Raw genomic sequence first — 19,627 nt, 5'->3', positions numbered from 1 at the left:
TAAAAATTGGTAGGATCAAATGAGTTACCTAGTATAACTTTTGGATTCAAGCAAACAAATAAAAGGTGCTTTTAGTAACATGCATTCTTTACTATTATTTGTATCATAGGTTAATGTTATTTGCGAATGTTGTATCAAAAACATATACACCATATGAACTCTTTCTAATTTTGTTATTTGAGCTCCTCTTCAAAGATAACTCACCCGTTTCTGGAGGCGTAGTATCCACCATTATTCCAGGGGTAGAAATGATACTCTCAAATCCTAAATTGTTTATGATACGAAAGTTGAAGTAAAGTGATTTATTATGGGTTAGCCATAAAGTATTGTAATCAAAACTCAAGATATGTCCAATACCAAGTCTTTCATAGTGCTGGAACAATCTTGACACTGCAAGCTTGTAGTGATGACCTTGTATTCCTTCTAGCAGCTCACAGGTAGCCTCCTTAAAGTCATAATTGAAGCTCATACATTTGGTTTTTGGCAGATCTGCGCATCGTTTAGCACAATCACCAGGTGTTGCCTCCTTTGTAACCGCCCCTCCAAATGGCGCAATCAGTCGACCTTCTCTGAAGTTTGTGAACATTTCCATAACTTTATGGTTATGTGGGTCATTACCTAAATCAAGATTATTCAAAAAGTGATAAGTTAGTTAATCATAAAAAAACAAGAGGTTGCAAACATTGTCCTACGAAGAATACCTACATTTGATTCAAAGTATCGGCAAATAGGATGTCCGTGTTTGATAAATCTGAAAAATGCTCACACTTGAGAACCCATTACTGCCAAGTAGCTGACCAATTATGAAGTCATTATGTTCAGAAGTACTCAAGAAAAGTGTGACTTATAACTTTAAATTCATTGAAAAATTCCCAAGTTTAAGAAAACAGGAAGAAGATGTCTGACAGGTCTGAAAAGTGCTCAAATATTACAACTCATCACTGTCAAGCTGCTTACCAATTATGAAGTCCTTCGGTAACGTAGTTGCTGAGAAAATATGGAATTATTTGTTTGAAAAACAAATGGACAGACAGATAAAAAAGATGAATGCACTATAGCGCAAACTCCCAGAGTACTCTGATCTTTACTGATTTTCATATGCAAGAACAAACAAGAATATGTCCATAGTACACGGATGCCCCTCTCGCACTTTCATTTTCTATGTTCAGTGGACTGTGAAATTGGGATCAAAAATCTAATTTGGAATTTAAATTAGAAAATCATATTATATGGAACATTTGTTCTAAGTTTCAAGTTAATTAGACTTCAACTAAATTAAAAACTATCAAAAAATCTAATTTGGCATTTAAATTAGAAAGATCATAGTATAGGGAACATGTGTACTAAGTTTCAAGTTGATTTGACTTCAACTTCATCAAAAACTACCTTGACCAAAAACATTAACCTGAAACTTGCATGATGATTTTCTATGTTCAGTGGACCGTGATATTTGGGTCAAAAATCTAATTTGGCATTTAAATTAGAAAGATCATGTCATAGGAGAAATGTATACTGAGTTTCAAGTTGATTGGACTTCCTTTTCATCAAAACTACCTTGACCAAAAACTTTAACATGAAGCGGGACAGACGGACGAACAGACCAGAAAACATAATACCCCTCTACTATCGTAAGTGGGGCATAAAAACATAAATGAACAGAATCCTAATGTCCCCGGGGTGCACATATTTTATATTTCCAAGGGGCATAACTCTTTAAAAAAAGTCGATAATCTTAGATATTGCTGATATTAACCTATAGTATAAGTTTTATAAAAATCTGGCAAGAATAGTACCCGTGAGAGCGCTTAGGCCATTTTCCAAAAAAATTATATTTTCGAGGGGCACAACTATTTTAAAACAGTTGATTGTCCACCATTATAGAACTAGTCAGAGATATTGATGATATTAACCTGTAGTATGAGTTTTAAAAAAATCTGGCAAGAATTGTTCCCGTGAGTGCGCTAACGAGGACATTTTTCATAAATTTAATATTATCAAGAGGCATAACTTTTTGTAAAAAATCGATCGGCCAACATTATAGAATTTTTCCGAGATATTGCTGATATTAACCTATAGTATAAGTTTTATAAAAATCTGGTAATGATTTTACCTGTGAAAGCTCTAACAAGAGCAGACGGACGGACACCAGGTACTTCCATGTCCCCCACAAAGCCTAACACGGGGGACACTAAAGAGCAACATTAAATTACTGCTTGTTTAGAAGAGCATTCAATTTGGTTTTTTTAATAAAAGTGTGGAATTCTAAATGTAAGAGTAACTTAACTATTGTGTATGCAAGGTCTGATTTCTTCATCTGAAAGGTTTTAAACTTTTTTTTCAAATATTGAAAAACCTACGGTATTATTCAACTGCTTGTTTAATGTTGATCATTTATATAAAAAAAATACTATGTCCTTTAAAAAAATTCTACCAAAAGCACAAATATTCGAATGTATTATTGTTATTTTTTTTTATTCTGTAAATTGATCAAACCATCTTTATACATTTAAACATTTTTTTTAAAGTATTATTTTGTTGATCTTACTCAAATTAAAGAACCAGAATTTTTTGAAGCAACCTCTGGCAATCCACTTTAACTTACTTTCAAGAAGCTGTAATGCAGACAGATTTAAGTATGTAAGATTTATCCAGATTTTAGGTTTGGTATCTTGCTAACCACGGAAGCAGTACAAGCTCATGCTGGTACTACTTTCTCTGGAAAAAGTTTACTATCAGACAGGGAATCAGTATAAAAGAAACGACAGTATACAAGTCAGTCTATAAGTATTTTCCTATCTAAATGAAACATCTTATTGATTTGAATTTCTTGCAAGCTGAAAAATGCAATAATCATTATATTATCAGTGGTTGAGCTGAATTCGAAGGCAAACGCTGTGAGTATTAATACATGATCATCATATCTCTTTTCGATATCAAACTCAAATACTTACTTAGATCTGGTGGTACAAAGGCATCAGCATTTACATTGACAGTGTTCCATGGAATTACTTGATCCCCCCACACATCTTTTCCATATCCCAATCCGACTTGTGTCAACACTATATCAGAGTCTTCGTATACAACAACAGATGCTCTCATCACTGCTGGATTACTGGTTGATAAAAAGTCTTCAGTGAATCGACCACCAGGAAGAGTTACATCATATGTAAGTAAAGAACAAGTTGCCATAGAGCGCGCACCAGCATCGTTTTGTGCATACATTGTAAAATACAGAGGAACTCCAGTGGTACTTAGTCTCTGATAAAAAAAAATACTTAATATTAATGAGGGTCTTCATATTTGTATTCTTTTTTAATGCCATTTTTCCGTATTTTTGTTTGTTTTTGTTTTGTCAATTCACTATTTTTCATAGTCTTAAAAAACCCTACTTTTCTGTATTCTTTATTTTTTGTCCATTTTCCTTTTTCTTTTTGTATTACCAAATATTTTCTATTCTGTGAAACTAATCTAGACTCTCATGCATTGAAAAGAATATCATTGTCAATTGGACTAAGGTGAACATAGAAGTACCGCTTGCCAAAATGTTATACATTGTCTCTTGGCTATAGTCTGTGACTAATCATGATCCTTTGATTTACCTTTAAAGCGGTTCAACTCTTGGTTATTTATTGGTGATGATGATGCTTAAAATCAAACTATCTTAAACCTGAAGTTTATTAATACTCTACCTAATTAACATTAAGATGTATTTACTGCTTTATTTGTCATGTTTCAATAACATTAAGCATGTATTGCCCATTAACCACTAGCTAGTAATTGAGTTCACATAGTTGTTTTGACATATTTTTTGTATATGTCACCTCCACATGATTAGATGCCTGTCCCAAGCCAGGAACGTTGTCATTGTAGTTGGTTCTTATCGTAATGTTTTAGGCATTAAGGGAATTTTTCGTTGAAGGCATAAATTAGATAGTCTATGTTAAATTCATTAAAAACATATTTCATTACTTGGGACGCTCATTTTAGAGCTTGTCATTTTGTATTTACATCTGTTTATTGTTACAGTGTGTTGACATCTAGAAGTTTTTTTGTTTTTTTGTTTTAATGTTGATAAGTTGTCTCATTGACATATATCAAACTTCTACTATTCATATTGCTAAGATCAAGGGTGCCAGTTGCTAAATTTCACATTTGACACATGTTATAACTACATTATTTTTTTCAATTGATGATGTATTTGAGTACACATACATAAATTATTTTTAAAAAAATAAGGATATGTATGTATGTGTGTTTGCTTTTGAGATAGATGCATTTAAAAAACTATAAATTTTGGTTGGAAAAAGGTGTCTATGAGTTTTTCATAATGATGGAGTGTGTGGTAAAACATTTGTATATTAAATTGTTCGAAAAAAATATCATAAAAATCACAAATTTCAAATTTTTTACCAGGTGTATATCATATGCTTGTTTTAAAAAAATGTAAAGAAATAAACTGGATGTCAAGTTAGTTCAATATTCAACATTCAATTTTTTTTTTTTAATTTTAAGTATTTATTTTCAACATGAAACATTCGATTTTAACATTTAAGTGTTTACCATGTTAACCGTGTGAAAACATTGTAGTGAAGATAAAAAGGTATGTTATTTAAGAGGTAAATGAAAGTGAGTAGAATTCAAATGATAATACAATAAGAAAAGTATGACAAACTTAGGATGACGAAAATAAAGTAGCAATTAAACAAATTAAAGTCGTTAAGACAAGAAAATCAATAAAATCTTGCAAGAATGTAAAATTCTTTCTCAGTAATGAATCATTTTTAATCAAATAATTTTTTTTCAGCATTCATTTTTAATATTAAACATTCGATTTCAACATTCAAAATTATTTTTTTGTATAACTTTTTTTTCTTTTCTTTTTTCCAAACATTCGTTTTCAACATTGGATTTTCAAATTTTTTAATTTTTTTTTCCCATTTTTTTTTACACTCGTTTACAGCATTCAACTTTCAATTTTTTTTTTTCATTCTATTGTTGTTTTTTCAACATTTAACATTCGATTTTCAACAGTCAACTTTTCGATTTTTTTTCAAAGGTCAACAATCATTTCAACATTCAACATTCGTTTACATTCGATTTTCAACATTTAACATTCGTTTTCAACTTTCAAAATTCAATTTAATTATTTTTTTCAAAAAAAAACATGTTGTATATTGAAAATCGAATGTTGAAAACGAATGTTGAATGTTGAAAATCGAATGTCAAAAACGAATGCTGAATGTTGAAAACAGATGTTAAATGTTAAAAACCAATATTGAATTTTGAAAATCGAAAGTTGAATGTTGAAAATCGAATGTTGAAAACGAATGTTGCAAACGAATGTTGAATGTTGAAAAACGAATATTGAATGTTTAAGAACGAATGTTGAAAACGAATGTTGAACACGAATGTTGAATGTTAAAAAAAAATTCAAAATTCAAATAAACAATTTTAATGTTGAAAGTTGAAATCGATTGAAGAATGTTGAAAGTGAATGCTGAAATTTTTTTTTTAAAAAATTGACTCTTGAATGTTGAATATTGAACCAACTTGACATCCGTAGAAAAAAAGAGTTAATGGACAATTTTTTTAATGCAGAGCGTATGAAAAGTCCACCTTGGTATATATATGTATATATGTACAACTTGATAAGCAAACATCCTAAACAAGAGAAAGGTGTAAAACTTTAAAGCAAATATAATCTTATGAAAACATTTTAAGAAAATGTTATCCTTTGAAAACAAGTTCTTATCATTATAAGGACTAGCCTCATCCATTGATGTTTTTGGTCCACCAAGAGTATGCTGGTCCATTACATCTTTTCCTCCCGGTACTGTTCCAATATCAAGGAAGTAAGCCACGTCACTTCTGTCGTCCTCAGCACGAACAGCGATTTCAAACATTGGCTCTACATAGTCTCTACCTGCTATTTGTTCTACTTCACAACTTGCCGTGGACTAGATAGGTAAAAAGTAAAATCTTACTAATAAGTTCAGTTCAATCATTGAAGACTTTATTGTGAAGTTCAAAATGTATAACAGAATGTATTGCTCATTTAAATTTCATGTTTTCTTTTGGGTCATGTCGTCTTTATCTCAAATTTTCAATTCTTGCTTAAATGGTTATGAGAGAAGAATAATAGTGTTTCCTACAGGATCTGTTTGATTGGAATGGCGCCCTGTAGTGTTTTCTTGACGCACTGCCCTTAATAGGAAAAATTTTCTTTTATCAAAAATAAAAGGGTAGTTCGCCCAAAGCTTTCTATATTTAAGTACAAATAACATGCCAAAAATTGGCAATTGATGATAAAATTTCTAAAAACACATAATTAGTTTCATGATATGTCTTCAACTTAGAATTCTGCACCATCTCAAAATCCAGAGTGATCACATTGATCCAGCATGGCTAAATCAAAAACAAGTTGAACCTTGAGCTATTGTTACTGATTATACCACCTTAATAGGTGTTATACCACCATTGATTTTTCCCTATTAGTCATTGTTAAATTGGCAATTTCCAAAAAAATTTCAGAATTTTTCTCTGTTTAAAAAAAGAAATACTTGTCATGTGTAAACTTTTATCCTGTCCAGGACTATAGAAAAAAATTCACATAACGTTTCATTACATATAAGAAAATAACCATCGCTGGAATTAACCTTTCAAATTTTCACCTCTTTTTACCTGTGTACAAGCTTTAATAACCATGTAATCAAGTTTCATAAATACTCTATAGAAACCCCAAATAAAAAAATAATGGTGCTTTGAAATACCCAAGATATATGTTTATGACCCAGGAATGTTTTCCTGCAATGAGAGGTAGGATTAATTACCTACAACTGTCAAATTCAAGGGAATATTTTATTTGTTTCCTATTTTTGTATGCAACCGGATATGACGTACCATGATTTGGTGGTATAACACCTTTTAAGAATATGGTTCAGATGTAGTTAATGAATGATGGATATCAAAATGCAATACACGGTATAATAAGCTCATATAAAGCTAGGTTGATTCAAAATTTCAGAAAGCCTTGAACTGATTATACACATGGCCACTATGTGAGTAAACTTCAGAAAGCCTTGAACTGATTTTATACATGGCCAATATGTGAGTGAATATTATTAGTTACACAGTGTGCTAGTGACCTAATACACTTGCACACTTGGTAATGCATATCTCCTACCAACTATCTAAATATGAGGCATTTAGACTAGTGGTATATCAAAGTGATCAAGTCTTCAATATAAAGAACCTACTTTCATTGGTCTATACAAAAATAAATGCCGACACTAACAGTCTGTAAGCTTTTAATGTGTTTTCTGCATTTATTTCAATTGTTCATCATCAATTTCTTCATATGTTGTCAAGGGAAAACTTTTTCTTCAATGCCATGCTGTTTTTATAAAGGGACGTAACACCGTAACGAAATGTGTATCTAAATTAACCATGCCTACGAACCGCATATGAAATATATACAGTCTCCACACGGATGTTTTTAACCAATAATATATACTTAGAAATGTATAGGAGGTAAGATAAATATTAAGTATATTGTAAACTGGAACTGAATGAGTGTTTTACTTAAATATGCATCACGCAGTATTGCATGCACACATTTGGTTGGTATCAAATTTAAGTTCCTGAAAAAAATGTGAAAAAACTTCGAGATGGAAACATGAAGAAATTAAGCAATATAAGAAGGAAGGGAATGTAATGAACATTAATGATCTGTTTCAATATTTAGAACATTTCCCACAAGTCAGTCCAAAGCTTACTGCAAAACCATCATACAAATGATCATTACCCTTTTTTTTCTTCTTGTATCAGGTTCATCAGTAAAAGGTGAAATAGATGGAGGAGTTTTGTCTTCTTCATCTTTTCTGTTGTCAATCAATTTCTTAGTAATCGTTGGTGCCTTGTATGACCATAGTTTAGCTTTAAACAAAGTTTTCTTAAAACTAATAGGACCAAGTTTGACCTCTAAGGTCACCAGAGCATACAAGTTCAGCTCAATTGGAGTCAGTTTCAAGTACATAACCAGACTGTAAAATAAATATATGAATAAAAAAAGATAAAATTATGACAATAGATCAAATCAAGGCATTAACTTATGAGGCACCAAAAACATCTACTAAACACTTCCCATGTTTAACATTATTCATGAACATCAAAAATTCATTATAACTTAAAGAATCAAAGAATCTTAAAAAAAACCATAATATTTTGTATTTGCGCCAGACTCGCGTTTCGGCTACAAAAGACTCATCAGTGACGCTCAAATAAGTTCAAAAGGCCAAATAAAGAACGAAGTTGAAGAGCATTGAGGACCAAAAAATTCCTAAAAGATTACCCAACATCTAGAGAAAACAATTAAAATGTGTTCTGCTACTTACCCAACATCTAGAGGGAACAATTCGAATGTATTCTGCTATTTACCCAACATCTAGAGAAAACAATTAAAATGTATTCTGCTACTTACCCAACATCTAGAGGGAACAATATGAATGTATTCTGCTATTTACCCACCATCTAAAAAGAACAATTATAATTTATTCTGCTACTTACCCAATATCTAGAGAGAACAATTATAATTTATTCTGCTACCTACCCAACATCTAGAGAGAACAATTTGAATGTATTCTGCTACTTACCCAGTATCTAGAGAACACTTTGATTGAATGGAATCTGCCAACTATCAAACATCTAGAGAGAACCATTTGAATGTATTCTGCTACTTACCCAACATCCAGAGGGAACAATGAAATGTGTTCTGCTACTTACCCAACATCTAGAAAGAACAATTCGAATGTATTCTGCTACCTACCCAACATCTAGAGAACACTTTGAATATATTCTGCTACATACCCAACATCTACAGGGAAAAATATGAATGTATTCTGCTATTTATCCACCATCCAGAGAGAACAATTAAAATGTGTTCTGCACCTACCCAACATCTAGAGAACACTTTGAATGTATTCTGCTACTTACCCAATATCTAGAGAGAACAATTACCCAACATCTAGAGAAAACAATAAAAATGTGTTCTGCTACTATCCCAACATCTAGTAAGAACAATTCGAATGTATTCTGCTACCTACCCAACATCTAGAGAACACTTTGAATATATTCTGCTACATACCCAACATCTACAGGGAAAAATATGAATGTATTCTGCAATTTATCCACCACCCAGAGAGAACAATTAAAATGTGTTCTGCACCTACCCAACATCTAGAGAACACTTTGAATGTATTCTGCTACTTACCCAATATCTAGAGAGAACAATTAGAATTTATTCTGCTATTTACCCAATATCTAGAGAGAACAATTAGAATGTATTCTGCTACTTACCCAACATCTAGAGAGAACAATTAGAATGTGTTCTGCTATTTACCCAATGTCTAGAGAGAACAATTTGAATGTATTCTGCTACTTACTTAACATCTAGAGAGAACAATTTGAATGTATTCTGCTACTTACCCGACAACTAGAGAACACTTTGAATGGAATCTGCCAATTTTCAAACATCTAGAAAGAACAATTTGAATGTATTCTGCTACTTACCAAACATCTAGAGGGAACAATTTGAACGGAATCTGCCACTTACTCAACATCTAGATGGAATTTATCGAATGGAATCTGCCAATTATCAAACATCTAGACGGAACTTATTGAATGTTATATGCCAATTATCAAACAACTAGATGAAACTTACGGAATGGAATCTGCCAATTATCAAACATCTAGACGGAACTTATTGAATGTAATCTGCCAATTATCAAATATCTAGACGGAACTTATTGAATGTAATCTGCCAATTATCAAACATCTAGACCGAACTTATTGAATGTAATCTGCCACTTACCCAACATCTAAAGGGAACTTATTGAATGTAATCTGCCAATTATCCAACACTTTCCATGTTTAACATTATTCATGAACATCAAAAATTCATTATAGCTTAAAGAATCTTAAAAAAAAACATAATATTTTGTATTTGCGCCAGATTCGCGTTTCGTCTACAAAAGACTCATCAGTGACGCTCAAAATGACAAATAAGTTCAAAAGGCCAAATAAAGCACGAAGTTGAAGAGCATTGAGGACCAAAATTTCCTAAAAGATTACCCAACATCTAGAGAAAACAATTAAAATGTGTTCTGCTACTTACCCAACATCTAGAAAGAACAATTCGAATGTATTCTGCCATTTACCCAACATCTAAAGAAAACAATTAAAATGTGTTCTGCTACTTACCCAACATTTAGAAAGAACAATTCAAATGTATTCTGCTACCTACCCAACATCTAGAGAACACTTTGAATGTATTCTGCTACTTACCAAACATCTAGAGGGAACAATATAAATGTATTCTGCTATTTACCCACCATCTAAAGAGAACAATTAAAATGTGTTCTGCTACCTACCCAACATATAGAATACACTATGAATGTATTCTGCTACTTACCCAATATTTAGACTTAACAATTAGAATTTATTATGCTACTTACCCAATATCTAGAGAGAACAATTAGAATGCATTCTGCTACTTACCCAATATCTAGAGAGAACAATTATAATTAATTCTGCTACTTACCCAACATCTAGAGATAACAATTTGAATGTATTCTGCTACTTACCCAGCATCTAGAGAACACTTTGAATGGAATCTGCCAATTATCCAACATCTAGAAAAAACAATTCGAATGTATTCTGCTATTTACCCAACATCTAGAGGGAACAATTAAAATGTGTTCTGCTACTTACCCAACATCTAGAAAGAACAATTCGAATGTATTCTGTTACCTACCCAACATCTAGAGAACACTTTGAATGTATTCTGCTACTTACCCAACATCTAGAGGGAACAATATGAATGTATTCTTCTATTTACCCACCATCTAAAGAGAACAATTAAAATGTGTTCTGCTACCTACCCAACATCTAGAGAACAATTAGAATTTATTCTGCTACTTACCCAATATCTAGAGAGAACAATTAGAATGTATTCTGCTATTTACCCAATATCTAGAGAGAACAATTTGAATGTATTCTGCTACTTACCCAGCATCTAGAGAACATTTTGAATGGAATCTGCCAATTATCAAACATCTAGAGAGAACTTGAATGTATTCTGATACTTACCCAACATCTAGAGGGAACAATTAAAATATGTTCTGCTACTTACCCAACATCTAGAAAGAACAATTCGAATGTATTCTGCTATTTACCCAACATCTAGAGAAAACAATAAAAATGTGTTCTGCTACTAACCCAACATCTAGAAAGAACAATTCGAATGTATTCTTCTGCCTACCCAACATCTAGAGAACACTTTGAATGTATTCTGCTACATACCAAACATCTACAGGGAACAATATGAATGTATTTTGCTATTTATCCACCATCCAGAGAGAACAATTAAAATGTATTCTGCACCTACCCAACATCTAGAGAACACTTTGAATGTAATCTGCTATTTACCCAATATCTAGAGAGTACAATTAGAATTTATTCTGCTACTTACCCAACATCTAGAGAGAACAATTTGAATGTTTTCTGCTACTTACCCAACATCTAGAGGGAACAATATGAATGTATTCTTCTATTTACCCACCATCTAAAGAGAACAATTAAAATGTGTTCTGCTACCTACCCAACATCTAGAGAACAATTAGAATTTATTCTGCTACTTACCCAATATCTAGAGAGAACAATAAGAATGTATTCTGCTATTTACCCAATATCTAGAGAGAACAATTTGAATGTATTCTGCTACTTACCCAGCATCTAGAGAACATTTTGAATGGAATCTGCCAATTATCAAACATCTAGAGAGAACTTGAATGTATTCTGCTACTTACCCAACATCTAGAGGGAACAATTAAAATATGTTCTGCTACTTACCCAACATCTAGAAAGAACAATTCGAATGTATTCTGCTATTTACCCAACATCTAGAGAAAACAATAAAAATGTGTTCTGCTACTAACCCAACATCTAGAAAGAACAATTCGAATGTATTCTTCTGCCTACCCAACATCTAGAGAACACTTTGAATGTATTCTGCTACATACCAAACATCTACAGGGAACAATATGAATGAATTTTGCTATTTATCCACCATCCAGAGAGAACAATTAAAATGTATTCTGCACCTACCCAACATCTAGAGAACACTTTGAATGTAATCTGCTATTTACCCAATATCTAGAGAGTACAATTAGAATTTATTCTGCTACTTACCCAACATCTAGAGAGAACAATTTGAATGTTTTCTGCTACTTACCCAACATCTAGAGGGAACAATATGAATGTATTCTTCTATTTACCCACCATCTAAAGAGAACAATTAAAATGTGTTCTGCTACCTACCCAACATCTAGAGAACAATTAGAATTTATTCTGCTACTTACCCAATATCTAGAGAGAACAATAAGAATGTATTCTGCTATTTACCCAATATCTAGAGAGAACAATTTGAATGTATTCTGCTACTTACCCAGCATCTAGAGAACATTTTGAATGGAATCTGCCAATTATCAAACATCTAGAGAGAACTTGAATGTATTCTGCTACTTACCCAACATCTAGAGGGAACAATTAAAATATGTTCTGCTACTTACCCAACATCTAGAAAGAACAATTCGAATGTATTCTGCTATTTACCCAACATCTAGAGAAAACAATAAAAATGTGTTCTGCTACTAACCCAACATCTAGAAAGAACAATTCGAATGTATTCTTCTGCCTACCCAACATCTAGAGAACACTTTGAATGTATTCTGCTACATACCAAACATCTACAGGGAACAATATGAATGTATTTTGCTATTTATCCACCATCCAGAGAGAACAATTAAAATGTATTCTGCACCTACCCAACATTTAGAGAACACTTTGAATGTAATCTGCTATTTACCCAATATCTAGAGAGTACAATTAGAATTTATTCTGCTACTTACCCAACATCTAGAGAGAACAATTAAAATGTGTTCTGCTACTTACCCAACATCTAGAAAGAACAATTCGAATGTATTCTGCTATTTACCCAACATCTAGAGAAAACAATAAAAATGTGTTCTGCTACTTTCCCAACATCTAGAGAACACTTTGAATGGAATCTGCCAATTATCAAACATCTAGAGAGAACAATTTGAATGTATTCTGCTACTTACCCAACATCTAGAGGGAACAATTTGAACGGAATCTGCCACTTACCCAACATCTAGATTGAACTTATCGAATGGAATCTGCCAATTATTAAACATCTAGACGGAACTTATTGAATGTAATATGCCAATTATCAAACAACTAGACGGAACTTACGGAATGGAATCTGCCAATAATCAAACATCTAGACGGAACTTATTGAATGTAATCTGCTAATTATCAAACAACTAGACGGAACTTATTAAACGGAATCTGCCAATTATCAAACATCTAGACGGAATTTATTGAATGTAATCTGCCACTTACCCAACATCTAAAGGGAACTTATTGAATGTAATCTGCCAATTACCCAACATGATGAGGTAACTTATTGAATGGAATCTGCCAATTGTCAAAAATCTAGACGGAACTTATTGAATGTAATCTGCCACTTACCCAACATCTAAAGGGAACTTATTGAATGTAATCTGCCAATTACCCAACATGATGAGGTAACTTATTGAATGGAATTTGCCAATTGTCAAACATCTAGAGGTTGCATTTCTGTAAATATAGACAATGCAATTTCCCATAGGAAATCCCTTTGCGGCTAAAACTGTGCCACTTTTAGTATGAGATAAAACATAAGAGATCATATCCGGGAACCAGTACGTATACAAATTAAATTGTCTATTAATATTATATATCTCCCAAAAAGAGGCGTGGTTTGAGAAACAGCTATATTTACAAAGTGCAACCTAGAAAGAACTTATTTAATGGAATCTGCCAATTATCAAACATCTAGAGGGTCCTCATTGAATATAATCTGCCACTTACCCAACATCTAGAGGGAACCTGTTGAATGTAATCTGCCACTTACCAAACATCTAGTAAGAACATATTGATTGTAGTATGATACTTACCTTATACCTAAGAGAACATATTGAATGTAATTTGCCACTTACCAAACACCTAGAGGGAAATTATTGAATGAAATCTTCCACTTACCCAACATCTAGAGGAAACTTATTGAATGAAATCTCAGCTGTTGTTGGGAAGCGCAGGTCCATAATTCTTCCTTCTAAACGGAGTTTTCCATACAGTAAAAAACCAATACCAAGTTCACCATAGACTGTCACACCCCCATACGGTTCTACCCCACATATAGCTTTCATTTCTAACACCTTGGCACCAATCTCAAACTTCATTCCATAGTATGCACCAGCTCCAAATGCTGAAATTGATAAAACATCTATCATAGTTAATTCTTAAAATTGAAATAACACCCCATTATATTGGGCATGTCAAGTCTTTCCACAAATGCACATCTGATTCAAATAATACACGGAACTGCAGTAAAGAAATGAAAATTGAAATAAAAAATCAAATATGGGTAGCTTGTTTCATATACACATATGGTTTTAAACATGATGAAGTTTCTGGTAAAGTTAAAGTTGGCCTAGTTGTTCTTCAATAATATGTTAAGAAAACTATACCTGGCCATATAGTCCCTGTATACCATATATAATAGAGTGGACAAACTAAAGTGAAGAACAAGTAATTAAATGTAACTTTGTAATTCCGCCCTTTTAAGCAACATTCTTTCCAAAATTAATCAACACAGGTCAAATCTGTTACAGTCAAACTTGTATTAAGCAGTCACTCGTGGGAAGTATCAAATTAAATGTGACTGCTTAAGAGAGGCGACATTTGAATCATTAACAAAATTGTGGTTCCTTCATCGTTTGTGGCCAGGATCAGTCAAATTGTTTTAGTGTTTTCAACTGTTATCTTTATTGCATTGAAATAAAAACAAAATAATAGAGGATCCCGGCACTGTAAATTTGAATAAAAAAAATAAAATATGTTAATATTTCTTCAAAGAAATAAGTCATTGATACTTATTTCAGTGGAACAAGGCGAATTCAAAATTCACCTTCTATTGTGCGATCGCGGTTGCAAACAGCTTTTAATTCTCATTTTGACTCTTCGATATTTACAGCCTGTTTTGTTTTGTCACGAAGATTTTTGGTATTTAAAAACTTAAGTATGATCGTTGTTAAAAGTTGAAATGCAGATTTCGTTCGAAAATAAGGTGAACTCTGACCGCGTTATACAGGGACCGCTGAAAAGATTAAAATTATAGAGAAAATGTTTGGGAGGGTATTAAAGGGACCATGAGAGGCAGATAACCACTGAAACGGGATAGATATAAAGGGGAATAACTCTAGCCAGTAAGTGACTTTTTATTAGTTAAAAACAAGGTCAAACAGAAAATGAGTTACATGAGAACTATAAATTCCCTTTATTCTTAATAGTCCTTGTAAAGTGTTATCTTTTTCAATAAATTGTTTAATCATGATCACATCAATTACTTTAAATTTAATTAATTGATATCAAGGATATTTAGTAAGAAATAGGCTTATAAACAACAAAATAGTAAAGTTGGACTGTTATACAAATTGTACATAATGACTGTAACATACCAAATTGACATGTGACTTATAACTTACAGAACTGCATTGGAATTATTCCACCAACCATCATGTTAATACTGTAGCTAAACAGTTCTACATCCTGTTTAGGGAAACTAAAGTCTCCCTTTAGTGTGAAGTCAAAAGATTTAAACACTTCTTCTCCATTGTTAAGAAGCTTGGTAAGGAACTCAGATAACTGAAATTATGAAATTGATTAAAACGAAAATGAATTTCAAAGATGTTATTTATTATTGTAATGTGACATTTTCTTTACCATTATAAAACCCTCACTATGTACAATCCGTGTAACGTAAAAGTTAACAATACGAACGATGCCCAATCATGTACGGACGATGCCCGAACGATGTACGTATGTACTTACGTGTGTTCTGTTAAATCTTTTTATATAGGTGATCATATGCGTAACATTTAGATTGGGTGCATATTTCAGTTTTTAATTAATCATTTAATAAATTATAATTTGTTCTGACTCCATGTTGATCCAAAATTATTTACATTAAAAGTTTGAAAAATAAACACGGAAATAAAATTTAAACAAATTAAAAGATACGATTATGAATTTTGTTAGCCGTGGAAATACGTACTTGGGTAATGTGCGAGTAAACTGCAGTCTGAAGGGTTTTCAGTCAACATTTTTTGAAAATAGCCGAAGGTATTAACATTCTTTTGACCTAAATGAACAATTTATTTCAGATGGGATTCGGAATTAATCTAATGTTCTTACAAAAGTATATTCGGGGTCTTAAGATTTGCCTTTTGTTCAAAAGGTTTTGTTAATTATTTTTATATATTCTTTTTTATCACATATATTTAAATATCGACTGAATAACAGTTTAATCTATATATCGTTATTAAACAATTTTTTTTAGATTATAGATATATTTTGTATTCATCTATCAAATAAGTTTGGGATATACAAGTACGCAACCAACTATAAATCAATCCAATCTAATAATTGTTTTTTTTTTATCCCGCATTTTTTTATATTAAACTATTTTAACTCAAAATAATAATTGAAATAACTTTCTGAATCTGAAATAAAACCCTAACATATATCATACGCTTTACAAAACGATATACTACACGATAGATGAAACGTTAAACGATATCATATCCCATACGATAAACGAACGCTAAATGCTTAACGCTAAACCATACCATGTACCATACGACAAATCAAACGCTTAACGATACCATGATCCATACGATACACAAAACTCTAAACGATGACATTTACAATACGATGAACGATGAACGAACGCTGACCGAACGTTGTACGAACGCTATACGAATGATGTACGAACGATGACCGAACTCTATACGAACGATTCCCGCACGCTGTACGTACAATTCCCGAACGAAAAAAGTGTTAACTTCTACGTTAAAGGGACTGTAGTCGGCTATAGAAGGCCACTGTGTGAAAAATATGATTTTTTTCAACAGAGAAAACTAATTTATAACAGAGTAATTTAATAAAAACAAATATGAAAAACATGATTCGTATGTCTTTTTTGTTCAAATTTGTGTCTGGTTTGTTTAAACATTCCTGTCAGTTTTGTATTTGAAATGCAAAAACTGGCACTTAAGAAAAAATTAAATAAAGCCTGAAAACCAAAACAGAAACTGATCCAGTTTTCTCAAGGTAACATTGAGAGACTGCCTCATGAACATACTGAACCATTCTAGATGGTCTGGATGCAAATAGTTAATGGCTTATTTCAAGCTTAAGTGTAAAAAATCACTTTAAACAACCAGATAAAGGTTGCATTTTGTAAATACAAACCACGCCTCTTTATTAGACAAATATAATACTCATAGATATTTTGTTTTGTTTACCTACTGGTTCCCAGATATGATCTCTATGTTTCATCTCAGAAAAAAAACTTGAGATTTTTACCAGTATAAATACACTGGATAGCGGCCAAATTAAAATAAGAGGGAAATCAAAAGTGAAGGGAGGGCTAGTACAGAATTTTAGTATTATTTTAAACTCTTAGAAGTTCAAGACATATAAATGATGAAAACATGCCACGCAGGCTATGTTTTAACTTTTGAAAAATATAGTAGTGCATATATGAACTGTCCATTCTAGGATATATTTTTTTTTTACAAAATTTCCTAGCAAAAGTGGGACAGTTTTGGTAAAAGGATTTCCTATGGAAAATAACATTGTTTATAATTTTACAGAAGTGCAACCTATGTTTGGAGGTAAAAGGACATGTAGAATTTCACCAAATCTTCAGAGATTTTAATTAAATTAACTCATTTTGTTTGATAAAAAATCCATGAAGATTTAGAAAATCCTTGGATTATATATGATGACTTAGCATATTTATTCACAGTTTATAGTGTGCATAGTTTACCTAAAGTCCTGTATGCCAAGTAAATTCATAAGACATGCATACAGTTGGGTGCAGACCAAGCATACCATAAAGTAAACACAGTTTAATGCCGTATGCACATATTTCATTTGGTAACTCCAATTTTCGCATTTACAACAATTATGTTAAGGCGGTCAAAATGGAAATTCTTAAGTCTACTCCAGTAAACGTGTGTATGTCCGTTTAGTCAGTACTAAATGCGCATTTATTCCAGATAATACATTTTTACCTGTATGTGCACATAGAAAACATGCTTTTACTATTCCTGCTAACTATTTGTAAAAATTTTAAATATTAGTTGATCGACATTTGTATATTCAATATATAATGTCAATTTTAATAAACCTGTTCATCCCTGAAGACATAAGGAATTGTTTTTTTTATTAAAAAAATGTGTCAATATAATTCCTTCTCTTTTAGGTCAAACAATCAATCAAACTGTATATTGCTCAGGTCAGGTTTCAGCAAGTTTTACAAATATTTTTTCGTTTTTCTTTTCTTATATTTAAATATGAAATGATGAAATCTTATAACATTTCAAATTTGAGAAAAGTCCTATGATAAATAAAAAATTGATAAGCATTTTCATTTTGGTCCTGTCATTGGTCCAGTCATTAGTGTAACCCACCATGCAGTAGTAACGTGTGTTAACTTTTTACAAAAAAGACGTGCCTTCTTCATGTTAAAGCATAAGTAAATGCGTTTTTACTATGAAAAAAATTAGAAGACATGCCTTTTTTGTGTTAATGCGGAGGTATACGTGAAAGTAAACGCCTATTTACTGTTTATGTCTACTAAAATTTTGGAGTAAATGTAGAGTTAAAGCGTCGTTTACAAGAAGTGCATATGAGTAAACACAGCGTTAACTATTATGCACGTGGAAATGTAATGGTTGGTCTGCACCCAACTGTATATGTTATTTAAATTGTTAAAAAGTTCTTATGTTTACTCTTCACAGTCATTGAAACTCATAGATACTTCATGAAAATGAAAATTGTTGTTGGGGTTTTGTTCTGTCGAAAAAACAACAAATAAGTAGTATCACCTGAATTTGCTTTCTTCAGACTGCTCCATGAAATAAAACAAGCTAGAAACACGAAAGTACCTATAGAAAGCTAACAATAGTATGTTCTATTCTAAAAATATACTATATACTCCATATTCACAGAAACAGCAGAATTATTTGGCAAATTTGAGGCCCCAGTGGCAAAAAAACCGAGAAAAATTCCTAACCCCTGGGTCATAAAACAGATATTAACCTGTAAAGGCTATTGTTTTGTTATTATAAAGGTCTTTTGTATAGAAAACAACACTTTTACTTTGAAGTTATGCAAAAAACAGATTTAAGCAATCACTTTTATAAATCTTTTAACGAATTTGTATATGAAACTGGTAACTTCATACATACAGTTTTGCAAATATGGCCTTGTCTAAACACTTCTTGTTCATATATTAGCCAAATTATTTTGGGCATATGGTTAGAAATAATATTATTGTGACAAGATTTCTGAACTGTTAATTTCTTTTTATAGATAAATAGGCATACAGTAAGATGTGGACTGGAGACAGAGGTGGGATTGGATACTTTATATCATA

The 19,627-nt window shown here is 31.9% G+C and overlaps 1 protein-coding gene across 1 annotated transcript in view; it reads right to left on the bottom strand.

Annotated features, from left to right (window-relative positions):
* The window catches only part of LOC127719725 (uncharacterized), a 264,736-nt gene that overhangs the window by 135,936 nt on the left and 109,173 nt on the right, over nucleotides 1–19,627 (bottom strand). The window contains exons 47-52 of the mRNA XM_052225963.1: nucleotides 15,666–15,825; nucleotides 14,161–14,386; nucleotides 7,805–8,042; nucleotides 5,769–5,957; nucleotides 2,952–3,258; nucleotides 205–618 (exon numbers count right to left, since the gene is read on the bottom strand). Of these exons, the coding sequence (XP_052081923.1) occupies nucleotides 205–618; nucleotides 2,952–3,258; nucleotides 5,769–5,957; nucleotides 7,805–8,042; nucleotides 14,161–14,386; nucleotides 15,666–15,825 (1,534 nt within the window). The remainder of the gene's footprint in view (nucleotides 1–204; nucleotides 619–2,951; nucleotides 3,259–5,768; nucleotides 5,958–7,804; nucleotides 8,043–14,160; nucleotides 14,387–15,665; nucleotides 15,826–19,627) is intronic.

The sequence above is a fragment of the Mytilus californianus genome, unplaced genomic scaffold, assembly GCF_021869535.1.
Source record: "Mytilus californianus isolate M0D057914Y unplaced genomic scaffold, xbMytCali1.0.p SCAF_11, whole genome shotgun sequence".
Classification (NCBI taxonomy): Eukaryota; Metazoa; Mollusca; class Bivalvia; order Mytilida; family Mytilidae; genus Mytilus; species Mytilus californianus.
Note: the sequence above shows the minus strand (reverse complement) of the source record. Positions and strands in the feature narration are given on the sequence as shown.